The sequence below is a fragment of the Ranitomeya variabilis genome, chromosome 1 (genome assembly GCF_051348905.1).
Source record: "Ranitomeya variabilis isolate aRanVar5 chromosome 1, aRanVar5.hap1, whole genome shotgun sequence".
NCBI lineage: Eukaryota > Metazoa > Chordata > Amphibia > Anura > Dendrobatidae > Ranitomeya > Ranitomeya variabilis.
In genome coordinates this window covers 171357854-171376937 of record NC_135232.1, presented here as the reverse complement: position 1 = coordinate 171376937, position 19084 = coordinate 171357854, and the positions used below count along the sequence as shown (strand labels likewise).

Below are 19084 nucleotides of genomic sequence, written 5' to 3'. Positions count from 1 at the left end.
AGGGAAGGAGCGCCATTTGGAATGCAGACTTAGATGGAATGGTCTGCAGGCGTCACATTGCGTTTGCAGAGGCCCTAATGTACCTAAACAGTAGAAACCCCCACAAGTGACACCATTTTGGAAAGTAGACCCCCTAAGGAACTCATCTAGATGTGTTGTAAGAGCTTTGAACCCCCAAGTGTTTCACTACAGTTTATAACGCAGAGACGTGCAAATAAAAAATATTTTTTTTTCCACAAAAAATATTTTTTAGCCCAGTTTTGTATTTTCCCAAGGGTAACAGGAGAAATTGGACCCCAAAAGTTGTTCTCCAATGTGTTCCGAGTACGCTGATACCACATATGTTGGGGTAAACCCCTGTTTGGGCGCACAGGAGAGCTCGGAAGGGAAGGAGCACTGTTTTACTTTTTCAACGCAGAATTGGCTGAAATTGAGATCGGACGCCATGTCGCGTTTGGAGAGCCCCTGATGTGCCTAAACAGTGGAAACCCCCCAATTATAACTGAAACCCTAATCCAAACACACCCCTAACCCTAATCCCAACGGTAACCCTAACCACACCTCTAACCCAGACACACCCCTAACCCTAATCCCAACCCTATTCCCAACCGTAAATGTAATCCAAACCCTAACCCTAACTTTAGCCCCAACCCTAACCCTAACTTTAGCCCCAACCCTAACTGTAGCCTTAACCCTAGCCCCAACCCTAGCCCCAACCCTAACCCTAGCCCTAACCCTAGCCCTAACCCTAACCCTAGCCCTAACCCTAGCCCTAACCCTAGCACTAACCCTAACAGGGAAATGGAAATAAATACATTTTTTAAATTTTTTAATTTTTCCCTAATTAGGCGGGTAATGAAGGGGGGTTTGATTTACTTTTATAGCGGCTTTTTTAGTGGATTTTTATGATTGGCAGCAGTCACACACTGAAAGACGCTTTTTATTGCAAAAAATATTTTTTGCGTTACCACATTTTGAGAGCTATAATTTTTCCATATTTGAGTCCACAGAGTCATGTGAGGTCTTGTTTTTTGTGGGACGAGTTGACGTTTTTATTGGTAACATGTTCGGGCACGGGAGATTTTTTGATCGCTTTTTATTCCGATTTTTGTGAGGCAGAATGACCAAAAACCAGCTATTCATGAATTTTTTTGGGGGGAGGCGTTTATACCGTTCCGCATTTGGTAAAATTGATAAAGCAGTTTTATTCTTCGGGTTAGTACGATTACAGCGATACCTCATTTATATCATTTTTTTAATCTTTTGGCGCTTTTATACGATAAAAACTATTTTATAGAAAAAATAATTATTTTGGCATCGCTTTATTCTGAGGACTATAACTTTTTTATTTTTTTGCTGATGATGCTGCATGGTGGCTCGTTTTTTGCGGGACAAGATGACGTTTTCAGCGGTACCATGGTTGTTTATATCCGTCTTTTTGATCGCGTGTTATTCCACTTTTTGTTTGGCGGTATGAGAATAAAGCGTTGTTTTTTGCCTCTTTTTTTTTTTTTTTTTACGGTGTTCACTGAAGGGGTTAACTAGTGATATAGTTTTATAGGTAAGGTCGTTACGGATGCGGCGATACTAAATATGTGTACTTTTATTGTTTGATTTTTTTTATTTAGATAAAGAAATGTATTTATGGGAATAATATATATATTTTTTTAATTTATTTAGGATTTTTTTTTTTCTTTTTTTTTTACACGTGGGATTTTTTTTTTTACTTTTTTACTTTGTCCCAGAGGGGGGACATCACAGATCGGTGATCTGACAGTTTGCACAGCACTCTGTCAGATCACCGATCTGACATACAGCCGTGCAGGCTTACTAGCGCCTGCACGGCACCCGGAAGTAGTCCCTGCAGGACCCGGATGCAGCCCCGCGGCCATTTTGGATTCGGGGCCTGCAGGGATAGGAGGTAAGAGACCCTCGCAGCAACGCGATCACATCGCGTTGCTCCGGGGGTCTCAGGGAAGCCCGCAGGGAGCCCCCTCCCTGCGCGATGCTTCCCTGTACCGCCGGCACACCGCGATCATGTTTGATCGCGGTGTGCCGGGGGTTAATGTGCCGGGGGCGGTCCGTGACCGCTCCTGGCACATAGTGCCGGATGTCAGCTGCGATAGGCAGCTGACACCCGGCCGCGATCTGCCGCGCTCCCCCCGTGAGCACGGCCGATCGTGCTGGACGTACTATTCCGTCCTTGGGAATTAGGGCCCACCCCACATGGACGGAATAGTGTGTCCAATGGCAGAAAGGGGTTAAGAATAGGCGTGATTGTGGCATGTTTGAAAGCAGAAGGGAAGGTACCAGAAGTTAGTGATAGGTTGAAGAGGTGGGTTAGGGGTTTGATGAATCGGAACCATTGTGTGCACAAACCTTCAGGCTTGAAATTCACATGCAGTGTCAGGAGCAATTTGAGTGAAAGGCAGAAGCAAATCCACCTGAAGTATCAGTCCTCTATTTATGTTTCTAAATCCATTTCCGGTTTTGAAAAAAGGAGGTATAAATTCAACTTCCAGGGAAAACCATCTAAATCAAAACTATTTTATTGAAAATTTTGTTAAAAATAGTCGCAGCTACAACACCTTAAAGGCCGACGTGTTTCAGACGCCAACATCCAAAATCATTGATGTTGGCGTCTGAAATGCGTTTGCCTTTGCAATAATGGTGTTGTAGCTGCGACTGTTTTGAACTATTTTTTCAATAAAATATTGTGGATTATATAGTATGTCCCTGGAAGCTGGATTTATACCTCCCTTTTTGTCCTGTACTAGTAGCACCAATAGTTCTGTGCCTACGGACAGTCCCGAGGGTGAGCTGACTTTTTCTTTAACATACATATTTCTGGTTTTGCCCCCAGAAACTGCCTGTGTGATTCCAGCCTTATAATCTACCTTCCTTTTGGACCCACAGTATTTGGTTAGCAAAAACTGCGTGTGTGAATTCTGCCTAATAATATGGCTCTCACACAGCTGAAATGTGTGAAAAAACAACTCAACAAAGTTATTTATTGCACAAAAGTTAATAAGTTCCAACCAAGTTTCCAACATAAAAAATATTAAATTGTCAGGGTTTTCAAAATATCTTAACCAAATAGCACAGCTCTTCGGTTTTTTTTCCCAGGGAAGGAGGCTCAGTGTCAGGAGTTTGCTTTGGCCCTGAATGTTCCCTTCTCTGTTGGCTTGAATTAATAAAACTAACACCCCCTGCAAGCCCCTTATTTTACAGCTCAGCAGGACAAGAGCTTTGCAGCTATGTATGAATGCACAAGATCTTGCTGGAAAAGGTGGAAATGTCTCAAGCGACTGCTAATGACTCTGATGGGAAACAAAGAAATAATCTTTATGACCTGATTGTGTTGTTTATGGATTGATCAGCCTGTCCTAGTTCTCAGCACATAGCTGTGGAGAGACAGGAGCTGACAGACACTGCCCTTGGCTTTCCTGCCTCCCCTAAGAAACTTGGTACATCCCTCTGCAAGCTGAGAGCATAAATACAGAAGAAAGCTGCAGCCTGCACAGTTGTTTGTGTGCAGGAGCAGCTGGTGGTCCAGGCAGCTCAGTGGAAGGGTCTCCTCAGCTCAGACGTGTAGTATGGATCACACAGACATTCTGAAGCCACAGACACTGGATGAGCTGATCCAGATCCTGCATGAGATCTTTGCCAGTGATGAAGTCAATGTAGAGGAAGTCCAGAGTATCATGGAGTCCTATGAAAGTAACCCACTGGAATGGATGAAATATGCAAAGTTTGACCCATACAGGTATCTGTTCATTACTAGGATTAGTCCTTAGATAAAAAGTAATTTCTTGATTTCTTTACACTTGGATTCTGTAACTTAGCATTAAAGGTGCATACATCTAGGGGGAAGGGGGATGTGTGGGGCTCTATGGCTGTAGGAATGTGCCATGTAAGCTTTTATGGCCTGTACAGCTGATGTCCCACAGTTCTTTTTGGGGCATACATACTTTAGGTTACAAAGAGCATCTTGATTGCATTAATCAAATATAGAGAAAATGACTTATTTTTCCTTATTGCCGCATGACCTATATAAATTGACATATGGAAGTGAAATGACACTTTCAAAGACTGTTGAGCAGCATTACTAGTTTGGTAGTCCAGACTAGGGGAAACTAAACTCCTACTGCTTTGATCTGGAATACTAATCTTATTAATGATTGCAGAACTTTAATTCGGCTGGAAACACATTCAGGGTTTGTTGTTATAGCCCACGCCATGAAGGAGCGAGTGCAGCCGAAAGGGAAACTAAAAATCCTTAATTCATATATTCAACCACTTGTGAATCCAGTAATGGCCTTCCCTAAAGCCGCCTCCTGCCCTGCAGGTCTCCAGCTACACAGACCATGCCATTGTATGGCAGATATTGATGGAAGGGTACATGTGTGGTGTCTCTTCACAGATGTTTGGCATTTCTAATTCCAGACAAGGTTTGGGAGAGTTGGCGCAGTGGTGTCGTCTGGAGTTAGAGAACCTGTCTGACCACTTCTGCTCTTCACTCCTATTCCTTGCATGGCTGAGACTTGATACACATGCGCCCCCTGACCTCCAGCCAATGACTGACTGATCGGCTTCTCCCCAAAATCTGCATTCTAGGAAAAAACTGTCGGTCAATAAAACATTCACCTTATATGATGAATGCATCCAACTAGGACTATTCCAGTAGGCTCTCCCAAACCATTGCACCACTGGTGTCAGACGGCAACATGAAGGTTCTGACTGGTGCCCTTTGAGGTTGACTTGATCTAAGAAAAATGTCCAATGTACGTTTAAAGATGCTATTGAACTGTCCATTTCTTGATGCGCTATTGCCTATGGGGAAGAAACTACATGTTGCGTTTTTTTTTTTTTTTTTTTCAAGTGCAGAGTTCTAATTCTGATGCATTAAAGCGATGTGTCAAATCTCCATAAAAAAACTTAGCAATAATCCAATAACCGCAGCAGATTGCTGTTACATGTTGGTGCATGCACCCGTATTTAAAAAAAAAAAAAAAACAATTGCAGCCTTTGCTCACATGGGACCATGACCTAACACTATTATCTGTAATTATTTTATCCTTTTTGGGCATGGGTTATATCAGTGCAGAAAGCGCAGGATCGCTGCCTACAATAATCCCATGGATTTGGGTTCCTTTGTGGCTCAGTGTAACTAGGAAAGGTAGACACAATCTATAAAAGGTATTACTCTATAGGACCTAACTAGGCTCCTGGCTGACTCAGAAGAGTGACACTATGGTGCTGGGCGGCCCATGCTGCGGACAGCACACCTCTGCACATGCCACGCAGAACATACAGAATTCTAGAGGTCTGGTTGGGAGTGGCGAGGGCGTGTGTCCGCCAGCCAATCACATGTCCTGTACACTGACACAACCACAGGCTCTTGACAGTCCAGCCTTCCAGCAAGCATGGCTGAGCTGGCTGCTTATCCAGATCTAACCTGATTTTTTTTTTTTTTTTTTTTTTTCCTTACTTTATTTGTAACCTTTTAACTATATACTGTTAACCCTTAAATGCTGCTACTGGCACTCCTCCAACAGATGTCGGAAATCGGTGTGCAAGGAAAAGGGCAACACTGAGCTTATAGTTGATTTATCAGCTAGCAATTGCAGTGCATAAAAGACATATTGGCCCTATTAATACAAGCCCTTTTTGCCAGCTGTTTAAAATCTATTTTAAAACTGTTAGACATGATAAAAAAAACACTTGTGCAACTATTGTCTTTTACGCTCACCCTGACTAGCTCCAAAAGCTTCATGAAAAGTGAGCAGCGATTCGCATGGAGCAATTGTGACCAAAATTAGCAAAGGGGTGTAAATTACAACTGAAATCTGCTCCAGTCCGTGTCTGGAGTACATGTCTGGTGGCTGGGCACAGATGCTGAAATCACTGCCACATTCATTAACCCCTTAGTGACCGCCAATACGTCTTTTAACTGACCTCAGATATAAGAGAATAGCCTCCACACAGGTGACAATCCAGCAGCTGTTGGCTGTACACTATAGCTGACAACTTGCTGTATCAGCCACGATCAGTGTTGTCACCATCCAAATCTGTTTAACCCCTGAGATGCTGCTGTCAATAATGACTCATATAAATGGTTAACAGAGTGTGGTGGATTCCTCTTTATCCCAATTGGTGCCCTCAGATCATGATTGTGTGGTCCTGATGTTTGCTATGGCAATTCACAGCCAAATAGCAGCCTTAGGCTACGTGCACATGCTGCGGATCCGCAGCGGATTTGACGCTGCGGATCCGCAGCAGTTTTCCATACGGTGTACAGTACAATGTAACCCTATGGAAAACAAAATCCGCAGTGCCCACGATGCAGAAAAATCCGTGCGGATTCTCTGCAGAAAAAAAGAGCATGTCACTTCTTTCTGCGGATTCCGCTGCGGATTTCAACTTGCACCAATAGGAAAGTGCAGTTGAAAACCCGCAGAGGAATCCACACAAAAATCCGCAGTGAAAACCGCAGTGGTTTTGCACTGCCGATTTTGCAAAACCGCTACGTAAAATTCCGCAGCGTGTGCACGTAGCCTTAGAGTCTGTCGGCTGTTGTAACCTGTTCAGAAGTTAGCGACATTTAGGGCTGTCCCACACGTCCAGATAATTCCGGTACCGGAAAATTCGGTACCGGAGTTATCCGTGCCCGTGAGCTCACGTAGGCCATACGTGCGGCACACGTGTACCGCCCCTGTGGCGAGTGGGTACCACACGGAGCGTGCAGGAGACAGCGCTAAAGTTTAGCGCTGTCCCCTGCATCGTGCTGAAGCCGCGATTCATATCTTCTGTGCAGCAGCGTTTGCTGCATAGAAGATATGAATAATAGTGTTTAAATGAAAGATCTATGTGTCCGCCACCCCCTGTGCGCCCCCCCCCCCCGCTGTTCAAAAAATACTCACCCGCATCCCTCGTTGGCTGTCGCTCCTTCCTGGTCTGGCCGCGGCTTCCACTGTATGCGGTCACGTGGGGCCGCTCATTTACAATCATGAATAGGGGGCTCCACCTCCCATAGGGGCGGAGCCGACTATTCATGATTGTAAATGAGCGGCCCCACGTGACCGCATACAGTAGAAGCCGCGGCCAGACCAGGAAGCAGCGACAGCCAGCGTGGGAGCGGGTGAGTATTTTCTGAACAGCGGGGGGGCGCACAGGGGGTGGGGGGGCGGCGGACAGATCTTTCTTTTAAACACTATTATTCATATCTTCTATGCAGCAAACGCTGCTGCACAGAAGATATGAATCGCGGCTTCAGCACCATGTGGGGGGGACAGCGCTTACTGTAGCGCTGTCTCCTGCACGTCACAGGGACCGCACACGGAGACCGTCCGTGTGTGGTCCGTGTTTTACACGGACCCATTGACTTTAATGGGTCCGTGTAATACGTGCGCTCCCACGAACACTGACATGTCTCCGTGTTTGGCACACGGAGACACGGTTTGCAAAAAATCAATGACATCTGCACAGATGCATTGATTTTAATGGGTCTACGTGTGTCAGTGTCTCCGGTACGTGAGGAAACTGTCACCTCACGTACCGGAGCCACTGACGTGTGAAACCGGCCTTGGGTGGTAAAAATACACATTTTCATTCCTGTCATGCCACATTGCATTAATTCCTGAAAATCACCTGAAGGGTTAATACACTACCTGACTGCAGTTTTAAATATGTCAGGGGGTGCTGTTTCTAAAATGGTAACTTTTGGGGGTTTCCCAAAATATAGGACCCCTCAAGTCACTTCAAACATGGATAGGTCCCTAAAAAAAAAAAATACATTTTGTTAATTTCCTTGAAAAAAATAAAAAATTACTGCTACATTTTTAAACCTCCCAAAATGCTAACAAAATAAAAGAACATTTTACAAATGGTGCTAATATAAAGCAGACATCAGGGAAATGTTATTTATTAATGTTTTTCTATGGTATGACTATCTTGGATTAAAGGGATAATCATTCAAAGTTTGAAAATTGCTAATTTTTTTACATTTTTCTCAAATGTCTGATATTTTTTTTATAAATAAACACAAAACACATCGACCTAAATTTACCATCATCATAAAGTATAATGTGTCACGAAAAAACAGTCTCCAAATCACTGGGATTTGTTGAAGCGTTCCAGAGTTATTACCACATAAATTGACACTGGTCAGATTTCAAAAATTTGGCTCCGTCACTATTTGCCCTCTCCTGTTGATGAATTTGGCGCATCCACTGAGAAAACACCAAGTCTCTTGATGAATTGTCTTTTGCACAGGTTTAACCAAGTTGCCCCATAGTTTGGTGACCTGTCCGACTACAGCAGCTCAGCCTTTTGTGGATAATAGCGATGAGCACATCTGTTCGAGTACTATTTGAATTTTTAAGCATTCGCTGAATCTGACAAATTCAAGAAACTTGTAATTTGATTAATTACCAAAAAAAGTTCGCCTGACATTTTACACATTGCAGAAAACGGGATCAGCCAAAGAAGACGTGCATGACCCCAGAACAGCCAGACTATCCTTGCAGCTATCAAATAGTCCCTCCTGATCAGCTGTGCTATACCACCATGGACTGTATAAAAGAGGCAGGGAATTCGGGAACCATTTTGGGGTGAATCTGGATAGTGGGAGTCATAGCTTGGCAATATAGATGGGGAGAAAAGCCATATAAGGGCTCATTCCCACTTGTGGTGCAATCCGATAAAAAAATAAAAATCAGATTGTATCGCTCCAATGTTTATAGTGCAGCTCACATCTGCAATTGGTTTGTCACGCTAATTTGGCATGCAAAAATAACTGCAGCATGCTGCGATTGCACTTGAGAATTGGATGGCTTCACCCATTTAAGTCTATCTGTGCATTTGAAACAGCACTGGGTGATATCCAAGTGCAGTGCGATTCCTGCCTGCAGCAGAGGAGATGGAGGAATTACTTTCTCCGTCTCCTCAGCTGTGCTCCGATCCGGTCATGCAAAAGGATCAGAGCACAGAGTTCTGACACTGCTCGCAGCAGAGCTGAAGCCGAGTGTCATTACTATATTGCATACGCTGCTCTTGCATGAATCATCGGATGGTAATGGGACCCCGGCCAAACACTGAATAAACATTCCAGATATTGTCAGGACAGCAGTGAAGAACAGTTGCTATGTATGTTGAGGTCCTTTTTCACATTACTAAGGCCTCTTTCACACTTCAGTTGTTTGGCGTCAGTCTAAATCCGCCATTTTCCTCAAAAAACGGATCCGTTTTTTTTTTCGACGGATCCGTTTTTTTCCCATAGACTTGCATTAGCGACGGATTGTGACGGATGGTCGTCCGTTCCATCCGTCATGCGACGGATCCGTAAAAATTTGGCGGACGTCATCTAGACATTGACGGTCATTGCAACGTTTTTTGTCTGCGTTGAAATGGCGGATCGCGACGGATCCGTCGCGTCCGTCATTTCATAGAATGGCCACCTATGGGCGACGGATCCGTCGCGACCGTCATTTCGGCAGATCCGTCGCCCCAATCCGTTTTTTCAATTTTTTTCAATTGCGCATGCTCCAAAAAGTATATACAACCCCCGAGTAACGGATCCGTCAAAAAAACGGATCCGTTACATCCGTTTTTTCAACTATTGTGACGGATCCGTCGATCCGTCATTATGGCGGAAGTGACTGACGCCAAAAAACTGAAGTGTGAAAGAAGCCTAAGGCGGTGTTTGCATAACAACCTTGAAATTAGTTGGATACAGTCCTAGGAGACCTCTGTGTTGTGGCTCGCACTGGTGGGTAGTATCAGTTGATGAGAGCACTGGATGCTATATACAAATGACCCTCTGCTCAAACTCTGCTGAGAGCGTGACCCGAGTGTCATTTTACTTTGTGGCTGTCTAACAGCAGCGGAACATGGGGACGCGAACATGTCACCCGAGCACCCACGATACTCTATGTATCCCCAGGCAAACTGGAGCAACAATCACTTGCGCTCATCAATAAGTATCATCTTTTTAGTTGGCCTTTATAAGGTATCAACCACTGAAGACTCACATTTTAATAGTTTGTAATGGTATTGGTAAACCAAAATACAATACAGATGCTTGATATGACTGTGGCCCTGCTTTTTGTAAGGCCGGTGTCACGCTTGCATTTGCAATGTGAGAAACTCGTGCGAGTCTCTCGCATCAATATCCGGTACAGCTGCCCGCACTCTGGACCGGAGCGTGCGGCTGCATATATTTCTATGTAGCCGCACGCTCCGGTCCTGAGTGCCGACGGCAGTGCCGGGTATTGATGCGAGAGACTCGCATTGCACACGCAAGTGTGATAATGGCCCAAGGGATGAAATCTTCAGTGTAAACTGCTTCCCAAATTCACATGGAGCTTAAAGGAAACCTTTTCACTTTCTCCAGCTATCCCCTCCCTAGTATTGCTGCCTTGCTGTACGTGTGCTTATGAGGAGGCGGCTCCCCTCCTGGGCCGCACCCTTGCTCCATACATGTCCCCTCTGGGGATGCTGGCTGCAGAAGTGGTGGTGTTCTCTTGTAGAGGTAAAAACTCCAGCAATGTTCTGCAGATCTGTTATTTTACCTCAGTTTATATCCAGCACTTCATCAGCAGGCAGAGTACACAATATGGAAGTCGGTGGTCTTCTGAAAATACAATGAAAAATTAGGTTGTGTGTTTTTTTTTTTTTGTTTTTTTTCCCCCCCCCCCCCTATTAGTACTCTATTATATTTTACTAGATGGTGGCCCGATTCTAACGCATTAGGTATTGTAGAATATGCATGCTCACGTAGTATATTGCCCAGCCCACGTAGTATATTGCCCAGCTACGTAGTATATTGCCCAGCCACGTATGTCACAGGTTAAAAAATAAACATATACTCCTCTTCCGAGGGCCCCTTGTAGTTCCGTCGCCTGTGTGCGGTGCAGGCGGCAGCTTCCGGTCGCAGGGTGTGACGACTTCACGGTCACATGACCATGACGTCATGGCAGGTCCTTCTCGCGCAGGTGCGCAGGACCTGTGACACCACGGTCACATGACCGTGTTGTCATGGTAGGTCCTTCTCGCATACCATCCTTGCCACCGGAACGTGCCGCTTGCATGGAGCAGTCACCGGAGCGTCGCGAGGAGTGGGAAAGGCGGTGGAAGGTGAGTATATAATTTTTTATTTATCTTAAATTATTTTTAACTTTAAATGTTTTTACTATTGACGCTGCATAGGCAGCATCAATAGTAAAAACTTGGTCACACAGGGTTAATAGCGGCGGTAACGGAGTGAGTTACCCACGGCATAACGCGGTCCGTTACCGCTGGTATTAACCCTGTGTGAGCGGTGACTGCTGGGAGTATGGAGCGGGCGCCGGGCACTGACTGCAGGGGAGTAGGGAGGGACTAATCGGACTGTGGCAGTCGCTGATTGGTCGCGGCAGCCATGACAGGCAGCTGGCGAGACCAATCGGCGACTTGGATTCCATGACAGACAGAGGCTGCGACCAAGGAATATCCATGACGGACAGAAAGAAAGACAGACAGACAGAAGTGACCCTTAAACAATTATATAGTAGATTCGGTCATTCTGATATTCTTGTCCCTGTGCTGGCTATATAGTAGTGTTACTTCTCCATAGACACTTAAGTGTGTGTGTGTGTGTTGCAATGAGATTTTCAAGGAAGGTCTATTGCACAGGGTGAATCTCGGTATAATATTAAATCTAATTAGAGCCTATGCATGTGTAGATATATATTATATATACCGTAGGTTCTGTGTTCTACTTCTGGCCACACAATGTGTATTTTGCAGGTGAAATTGGTAAAGGTTGTTTGCATGTAGAATACATGGACATGGCACGAGTATGATTCTTCTGTTTAGTGGCTTTGGATGCTCTGAATTATTTATCAGACTACCAAATCAATTAACAGAAGTTTGAACATTCTCAATATCTAAAAGGTCTGTGCCAAGGGGACCGGTCTTATTTGCCTATCAGCCAAAATTAGGAGTGGAACCTCTAGGAGATGGATGGAAAGATTCACACCTCTTCTGCACTTTGGAACAACTGGTGTAAATAAAGGCCCCGTCTCACATAGCGAGATCACTAGCGAGATCGCTGCTGAGTCACTAGTTTTGTGACGCAACAGCGACCTCAGTAGCGATCTCGCTATGTGTGACACGTACCAGCGATCAGGCCCCTGCTGCGAGATCGCTGGTCGTGTCGGAATGGCCTGGACCTTTTTTTGGTCGTTGAGGTCCTGCTAACATCGCTGAATCGGTGTGTGTGACACCGATCCAGCGATGTCTTCACTGGTAACCAGGGTAAACATCGGGTTACTAAGCGCAGGGCCGCGCTTAGTAACCCGATGTTTACCCTGGTTACCAAAAAAAACAAACAGTACATACTCGCCTTTCGGTGTCCCTTGCCGTCTGCTTCCTGCTCTGACTGAGCCGCCGTACAGTCGCTCTGCTCTCACTGTACGGCGGCTCAGTCAGAGCAGGAAGCAGACGGCAAGGGACACCGAAAGGCGAGTATGTACTGTTTGTTTTTTTTGGTAACCAGGGTAAACATCGGGTTACTAAGCGCGGCCCTGCACTTAGTAACCCGATGTTTACCCTGGTTACCCGGGTGCTGCAGGGGGACTTCGGCATCGTTGAAGACAGTTTCAACGATGCCGAAGTCGTTCCCCTGATCGTTGGTCGCTGGAGAGAGCTGTCTGTATGACAGCTCCCCAGCGACCACACAGCGACTTACCAACGATCACGGCCAGGTCGTATCGCTGGTCGTGATCGTTGGTAAATCGCTATGTGAGACGGGGCCTAAGGCTTTAGTCACTGAGCTGGTGAGGATGCATACTGCCTGACTGCTGATAAACACAAGATAAGCAAGGATTTACAACAGTAATCCCAATCCTGATTCCTGTTTTTTTTTGTTTTTGTTTTTTTTTTCCTTTTCCAGTTAGACCTCCCAGGACATTAGATGGCCTATTTTTAAGTAAACAATACATCACCACTTTTGCAAACAAAAGGATACACGTGAGCTGTAGATGGACAACTATATTCTAAAATTGCTTTAGCCCTAGCTGCTGGTCAATGTGACCACGATCCAGAAGTATTAGTGTTTTGGATGCATGCAGATTTAGTGCAACCAATACATTCTATTTATGACATTTCTCTAGCGTCTTTGCAAGAGAAATTGACATTCTGCGGTCCTGAAAGATGTGCCACATGTCCATGGGTGATCCGTAGGTGCACATACACACACAGCCAGGACACTTTCTTAAGAAGTATTCTGTATACATCATGAAATGATCACTAGCCCAAATTGATTCCAGGGTGCTGTACATGAGAAGGGGGTGCATACAAAAATATAATTTACAATGAACCAACTAACAATGACAGACATGTACAGAGAGGAGAGGGCCCTGCTCTTGTGGGTTTTCAGTCTGTAGGGTAATGGGGAAGAAGACTGCAGGTTGGTTTGCGGCAGCTCCAGTGGTGGTGAGGTGACAGCAGGGTGACGATGGGTTTTCAAGTTCTGTCTTAAGGGTCCAAACGTTGGAGACAATCGGACGAGTGGAGGCACAGAATTCCAGAGGATGGGGGATGTTCAGAAGTCTTGAAGGCAATTGGGTAAGGAACGTGCAAGAGAAAAGCAGGTCTTGTGCGGACCAGAGATTACGTGTGGGAATGAAGATGGTGGACTTTCTTTGCAAATCAATTCTAGAATGACCTTTTATTCCTTTCAGAGTACTCATTATTTTATTAATCCCATATACAGTGCCAGATTTGGAGTCCAAGTATATTCAGGCTGCAAACTCTTATCTTCACAAGCCTTGCTTGATTGACAAGCCTTTTTATATTTTTTTATTTTATTTTTATTTTTTTTAACTGCCCTTCTCCTGGTCCTGAATTCCTGCACTTGCTCAGTATGAGCTGCAGTCTGCATGGCACTGCAAATAAACCACTTTTCTTTTTCTAACATCTATGGCAAGAAGCAAGTTCACCAAGAATAACTCTACATATGTGTGTCTCACCCCAGGAGTTCGGGTACCACAGTAGTGCTGCCTTCCTCTTAGGGAGGGTAGTGTTATGCCTGGAGACAAGTGAGATTCCCTTTGGCAGGTTGGGCTACTTTCACACTTGTGTGTTTAGCAATCCGTCGTTTTGGGCAAAAACGGATCCTGCAAATGTGTCCGCAGGATCCGTTTTTTGCCCATAGACTTGTATTAGCGACGGATGGCCACACATCGCATCCATCGTGCAACGGATCCGTCGTGTTTTGGCAGACCGTCGGCACGAAAAAACGTTCAAGTGAATTTTTTTGTCTGCCATTTTCGACCGCAACTCCGATCCCTCATCCCCAGACTTTAGACTGGGCAGCCGATGCGTTGAAAAACTGCATCTGCTACCCACGTCGGGCATAAATTTCACAACGTGAGTCAGTCCGTCGGCCTGGCGCATAGTGACGGACCCGTACCGACGCTAGTGTGAAAGTAGCCTTATCACACACAACCCTTCCACATCCAGGCCAGGAGGGGGAGCTCAAAACCCTGTTTTAGGGCAGCTTCTCTGGATAAAGATCCTGGTTTGGAGGAGTCAGACAGTTGGTCCCAGGAGACCAGACAGTGCAGTTGAGTCTGCACAGAAAGTCTGATACCGTGGAGATAAAGGACTCCAGGAGCCTACGAGAAGGCCTCCATGGAGTCAGTGCGCAGAATGTAGGTACCGGGAGCCCGAGGCTTTTGTGGAGTACTAAAACAGAGCAGAATCGGAGGGCATAGGATTACATGGACTTTGCCCATATTCACCTGTGGTACAGCAGCACCTTGGAGCCTGGAGTCTCCGTGAAAAGATACCAGTAAGCATGGCTCAAGCTGCCTACCATACAGGTAACTGTCCCAGGACAGGGGAACGAATTAGGACTTTGCTGGGAACACTTAGTGGCAGCAGGGACCTCAGTTACAGCTAGCGCAGAGTGGAAGGCTTCTACCTGACCTGCCAAGGGGATTCAGCTTGTCTCTGGACTCCTAATTCACCTGTTGCCGGTGCCCTGGACTGTGGCCTGTCACCCATAGTAAACCAGGTAAAGACTTACAGCTTGTCTCCTCCATTTATTACCGGCTATACTATCCCTGCCCTACACCAGAGGACTCCGCTTCACCTGTGGAAAGTGTAACATCTGTGCTGCCGCAACATCCCCAGGGGACCCCTTTAATGCAGCGTCGGTCCAACTACTGACCGAACTCCACAGATGGCGTCACGACAAACTTTTGAGATTTTCCCTGTTAACGTTGAGGCCCAGGGCCACGGACCGGGTCGCACCCACCGTGACATCCCCCTTGAGAACCGGACCCGGTACCGAGTACCCCACTGCCCTGTGGGTGACTCATGTGTATGAGCTGTCAGAGGTAGATTTGCCCAGACTTCAGGAGATTAAACTGAATATTGATAAAGCCTACTGAACCACTCCATTAACATGATTCTTTAAAGGAAGTTTAGAAATGTATAGATAGTGTTATCCGAGCATGCTCGAGTGCTAGTAGAGTATCTTCGGCATCCTCAAATGCAATGTTTGAGTCGCGGTGGCTGCATGTCTCAAACAGGCAATCCCTGCATGTGTTGCGGCTGTCGAGCAACCACCATGACTCAAACATAGTATTGGAACATGCCGAGGCTGGTCACTGGAGCATGCTCGGATAAGACACTTGCTCATCACTAATTCCAACAGCCGCTGTCTGTATGGTTTAGTGAACCTTCCCCTCTGGTGACGTTACATGGGCATAATTGTTCTAGCGACCAGCTTTAAAGGGAACCTGTCACCCCCAAAATTGAAGATGAGCTAAGCCCACCGGCATCAGGGGCTTATCTACAGCATTTTGTAATGCTGTAGATAAGCCCCCAATGTATCCTGAAAGATGAGAAAGAGGTAAGATTATACTCACCCAAGGGTGGTCCCGCTGCGGTCCAGTCCGATGGGCGTCACGGTCCGGTGCCTCCCATTTTCTTACGATGACGTCCTGTTCTTGTATTCACGCTGTGGCTTTGGCGCAGGCGTACTTTGTCTGCCCTGCAGACAAAAGGTCAGAGAGGCTCGGCGCCTGTGCCGGAGCCGCAGCGTGAAGACAAGAGGACGTCATCCTATGAAGATAGGAGGCCCCGGACCACGACGCCCATTAGATCAGACCGCCCCCACAGGGGTGTATAATCTAACCTTTTTCTCATCTTTCAGGATACATTGGGGGCTTATCTAGAGCATTACAGAATGCTGTAGATAAGCCCCTGATGCCGGTGGGCTTAGCTCATCTTCGATTTTGGGGGTGACAGGTTCCCTTTAAGGGGTAATGAAAAATAGATATTGGCGTACACACTGAGGTATTTCACTAACGGAGGTGCCAATTGAGGGGATTGGTGAGGTCCCTCATAGAATAAATATCAATTGCACACTCCTCTTGAAGCCAAACAAGATATCTTTTATTACAGTTCAAGACATAAGAGGCAACATGTTTCGGCCAAACAGGCTTTTTTCACGACAGTTGCATTCAGTAGGTATTCTCTTCTAGACGGGGATTTTCTTTTCCCTGGTGGTGCAATTTAAGTCTGGAGGCTATTCAAGAAATATCCATGAGTAGGTTGAAAAGCCTGTATTTCACATGTCCCGGGCCGGGTGATTGTTTTAGGGGGTATTCTCATGTTTGGATGTTATCCCCTGTCAATGAGCTGGTGGTATAACATCCCGATTGCTGGCCCTCACCCCCTCAATCCTGAGGACCAAGGCTCTCAAGCCACGAATGAATGTTTTATAATAGTCATGGTAATAAGAGTCCTTCTGCCTCTTATGAATTGTCCTCATCTATTATTGTACAGGTAGACATCACACCTGAATATGCTACAGCAAACATAATATCTGAAATAAGTTGCCAAACCTGTAGGCTTACTCCACAAATCCCTGCCAGAGGCAATACTTCTACACAAAATATGCCCCATGGTTTACAATTCTGCAGCAATGTGCTATTACAGAGGGCTTTCCTGCACGTCATTCTCTGCATAAACAGATGGCCACATTTTGCTTGTGCTTGGTCTTACCAAAGGCTCATTCTTTATAAATTATCAGTTCTAAAGCATAGTTTCCTTATATCTGTGTTATTCCTCCTAAAAGTGTGAAACCATTGCTTTTGTCAGTGGGTTGTGCCCCTAGACACAATGACACTGTCAGTACTGATTGGAAGATGGCATACAGTGCAGGTACACGGTCTGCACAGGAGACTGACAATAATACCCAGTTGTATTACATGATTTTAGGAGGAATAAGTCCCAAATTATTGGTTCACTATAAAAAAAACAAAAAAAAAAAACTTTAAAGATGCATTCAAATATAACTTTTAATAAATGTTATAAAATTACTAATATAGTGAGATAAACCCGTACCACCAAAGTATCATATAGACTGTTGGTAAGAAATACCAAGGGAGGTGCCTGTCCCTGTTGTACACTAAACTTGCCCCCACCTACGTAGGTGCGTGAGAATTTTTAAATTGTCATTCAAAAAATGCGTTGTATGTTACAATTAAATTCAATTGTATGGTACAACACATCTTTGAAGGACAATTTAAAATGTCTCCAGCACCATTATTATACTCCAACACTCTGTTTCAATCTAGTGCTGTACCTTTTTTCTTTCTACCCTGCTCCAAATTAGGGCCAGCAGGGTGAGCTGTCAACAAGCGGGGGCGCCATTGCACAGGATCTAGGGACCCAACCTCTGCTGGTATGGGCAAGATTAGTGTACTACAGGGATAGGCACCTCCCCTGGTATTTTCAAGTGTCTATATGATATTTTGGTGGTGGTACAAGTTTTTCACTATATTATTAATTTTATAACATTTATTAAGTTTAATGTATTTTTAAAGGGTGTGTTTTTTTTGTTTTTTTTTTAATTTTTACTGAGCCTGGCCACTTCTAACAAAAGGGCGGTAGGGTAGGATAATGTAATATATTTGCACTGGCTAAAGCCTGTTAACACCGTGACATAGCCTTATCTAACACAGCAGGGGTTTAAGGCCATGTACTGAATATGCAGATGAATACATAAGTTCATGTTAGGTCAAACAAGGTAGAAGATCAGATAAGTACCGTAACTTGTTTTTCCCTTGGATCTGTACTGTTTATGCCATAAGAATATTCACATTTTCATTAAGAGCAACTTCTGAGCGATTGATTAGCATAACCTAAATCCTTGTAGGAACTTCTAACAATAAAGCATACATGGCAGTCCATAGCCTGCAAATAAATGAGGGTTTCACATTGTATCCTCCTTCCAAGTGTGTATAGACTTTGCTTAATCTTGCACTAATCATACAGCAAATACTGCAGCCATTCTGGCAAGAAGCACTCACTGCATTCGGGAACATTACCTAATCGCTTGCTCCATACAATGAGCTGATTGTAATAGAACCATTTCTAGAAGTTTTTTTTTTTTCTTTTTTTTTCTTTTACACATTAGGACACATGGGAGCCGTAGACACATAGACTTGATTCCGTTTCTTCTTATAAGATATCTGTAGTTTATTGGCTCCTTGATAAAGCAGAAGACTTTATAAAACTGTATGTGACTAAATACAAATCAATCATTATTTGCCTCTAGATCTGAATCTCTGCAGGTAGATAAATAGTAATGTCAGGACTTGTGGATTCACATCTGCTGACCTTCTGTGGTCCGCCCTCTATTTCACAACTTTCATGTGGTTGAACCAAGCTGTAAGAAAATATATATGCTTGCCTGTGACTTCTGATAATGTTATCCTAAACAAATGGTACTTTTCCTATCTTTCATGGTCAGTACCATGCACTCCATTCAGTGACTAGGAAAGGGGATTGTGCCTCAGTTCTTATGACCAGTTAAGGTCCCAAAAGTGAGCATTTATCACCTATTCTGTCTTTTGTGAGATGAAACATTTTTTAGGGTGTGTTCACATTTGGTTTTGTTTGGGTAGTTTTTGGAGCGTTTCTGCTCCAATAACTGTGAACACACCTAATATGGGTATGTTCCAACGAAGTCATTAAGTTGAGCTTTATGCCAGCATCTTTTACTCTATACTTTAGTTAAAGC

At 44.8% G+C, this 19084-nt stretch overlaps 1 protein-coding gene across 1 annotated transcript in view; it reads left to right on the top strand.

Moving 5' to 3' along the window:
• Positions 1-3220: 3220 nt before the first annotated feature.
• CDO1 (cysteine dioxygenase type 1) overlaps positions 3221-19084 on the top strand; it is a 53296-nt gene continuing 37432 nt past the window's right edge. The window contains exon 1 of the mRNA XM_077290638.1: positions 3221-3766. Coding sequence (XP_077146753.1) covers positions 3597-3766 — 170 coding nt within the window. The 5' untranslated portion in view covers positions 3221-3596. The remainder of the gene's footprint in view (positions 3767-19084) is intronic.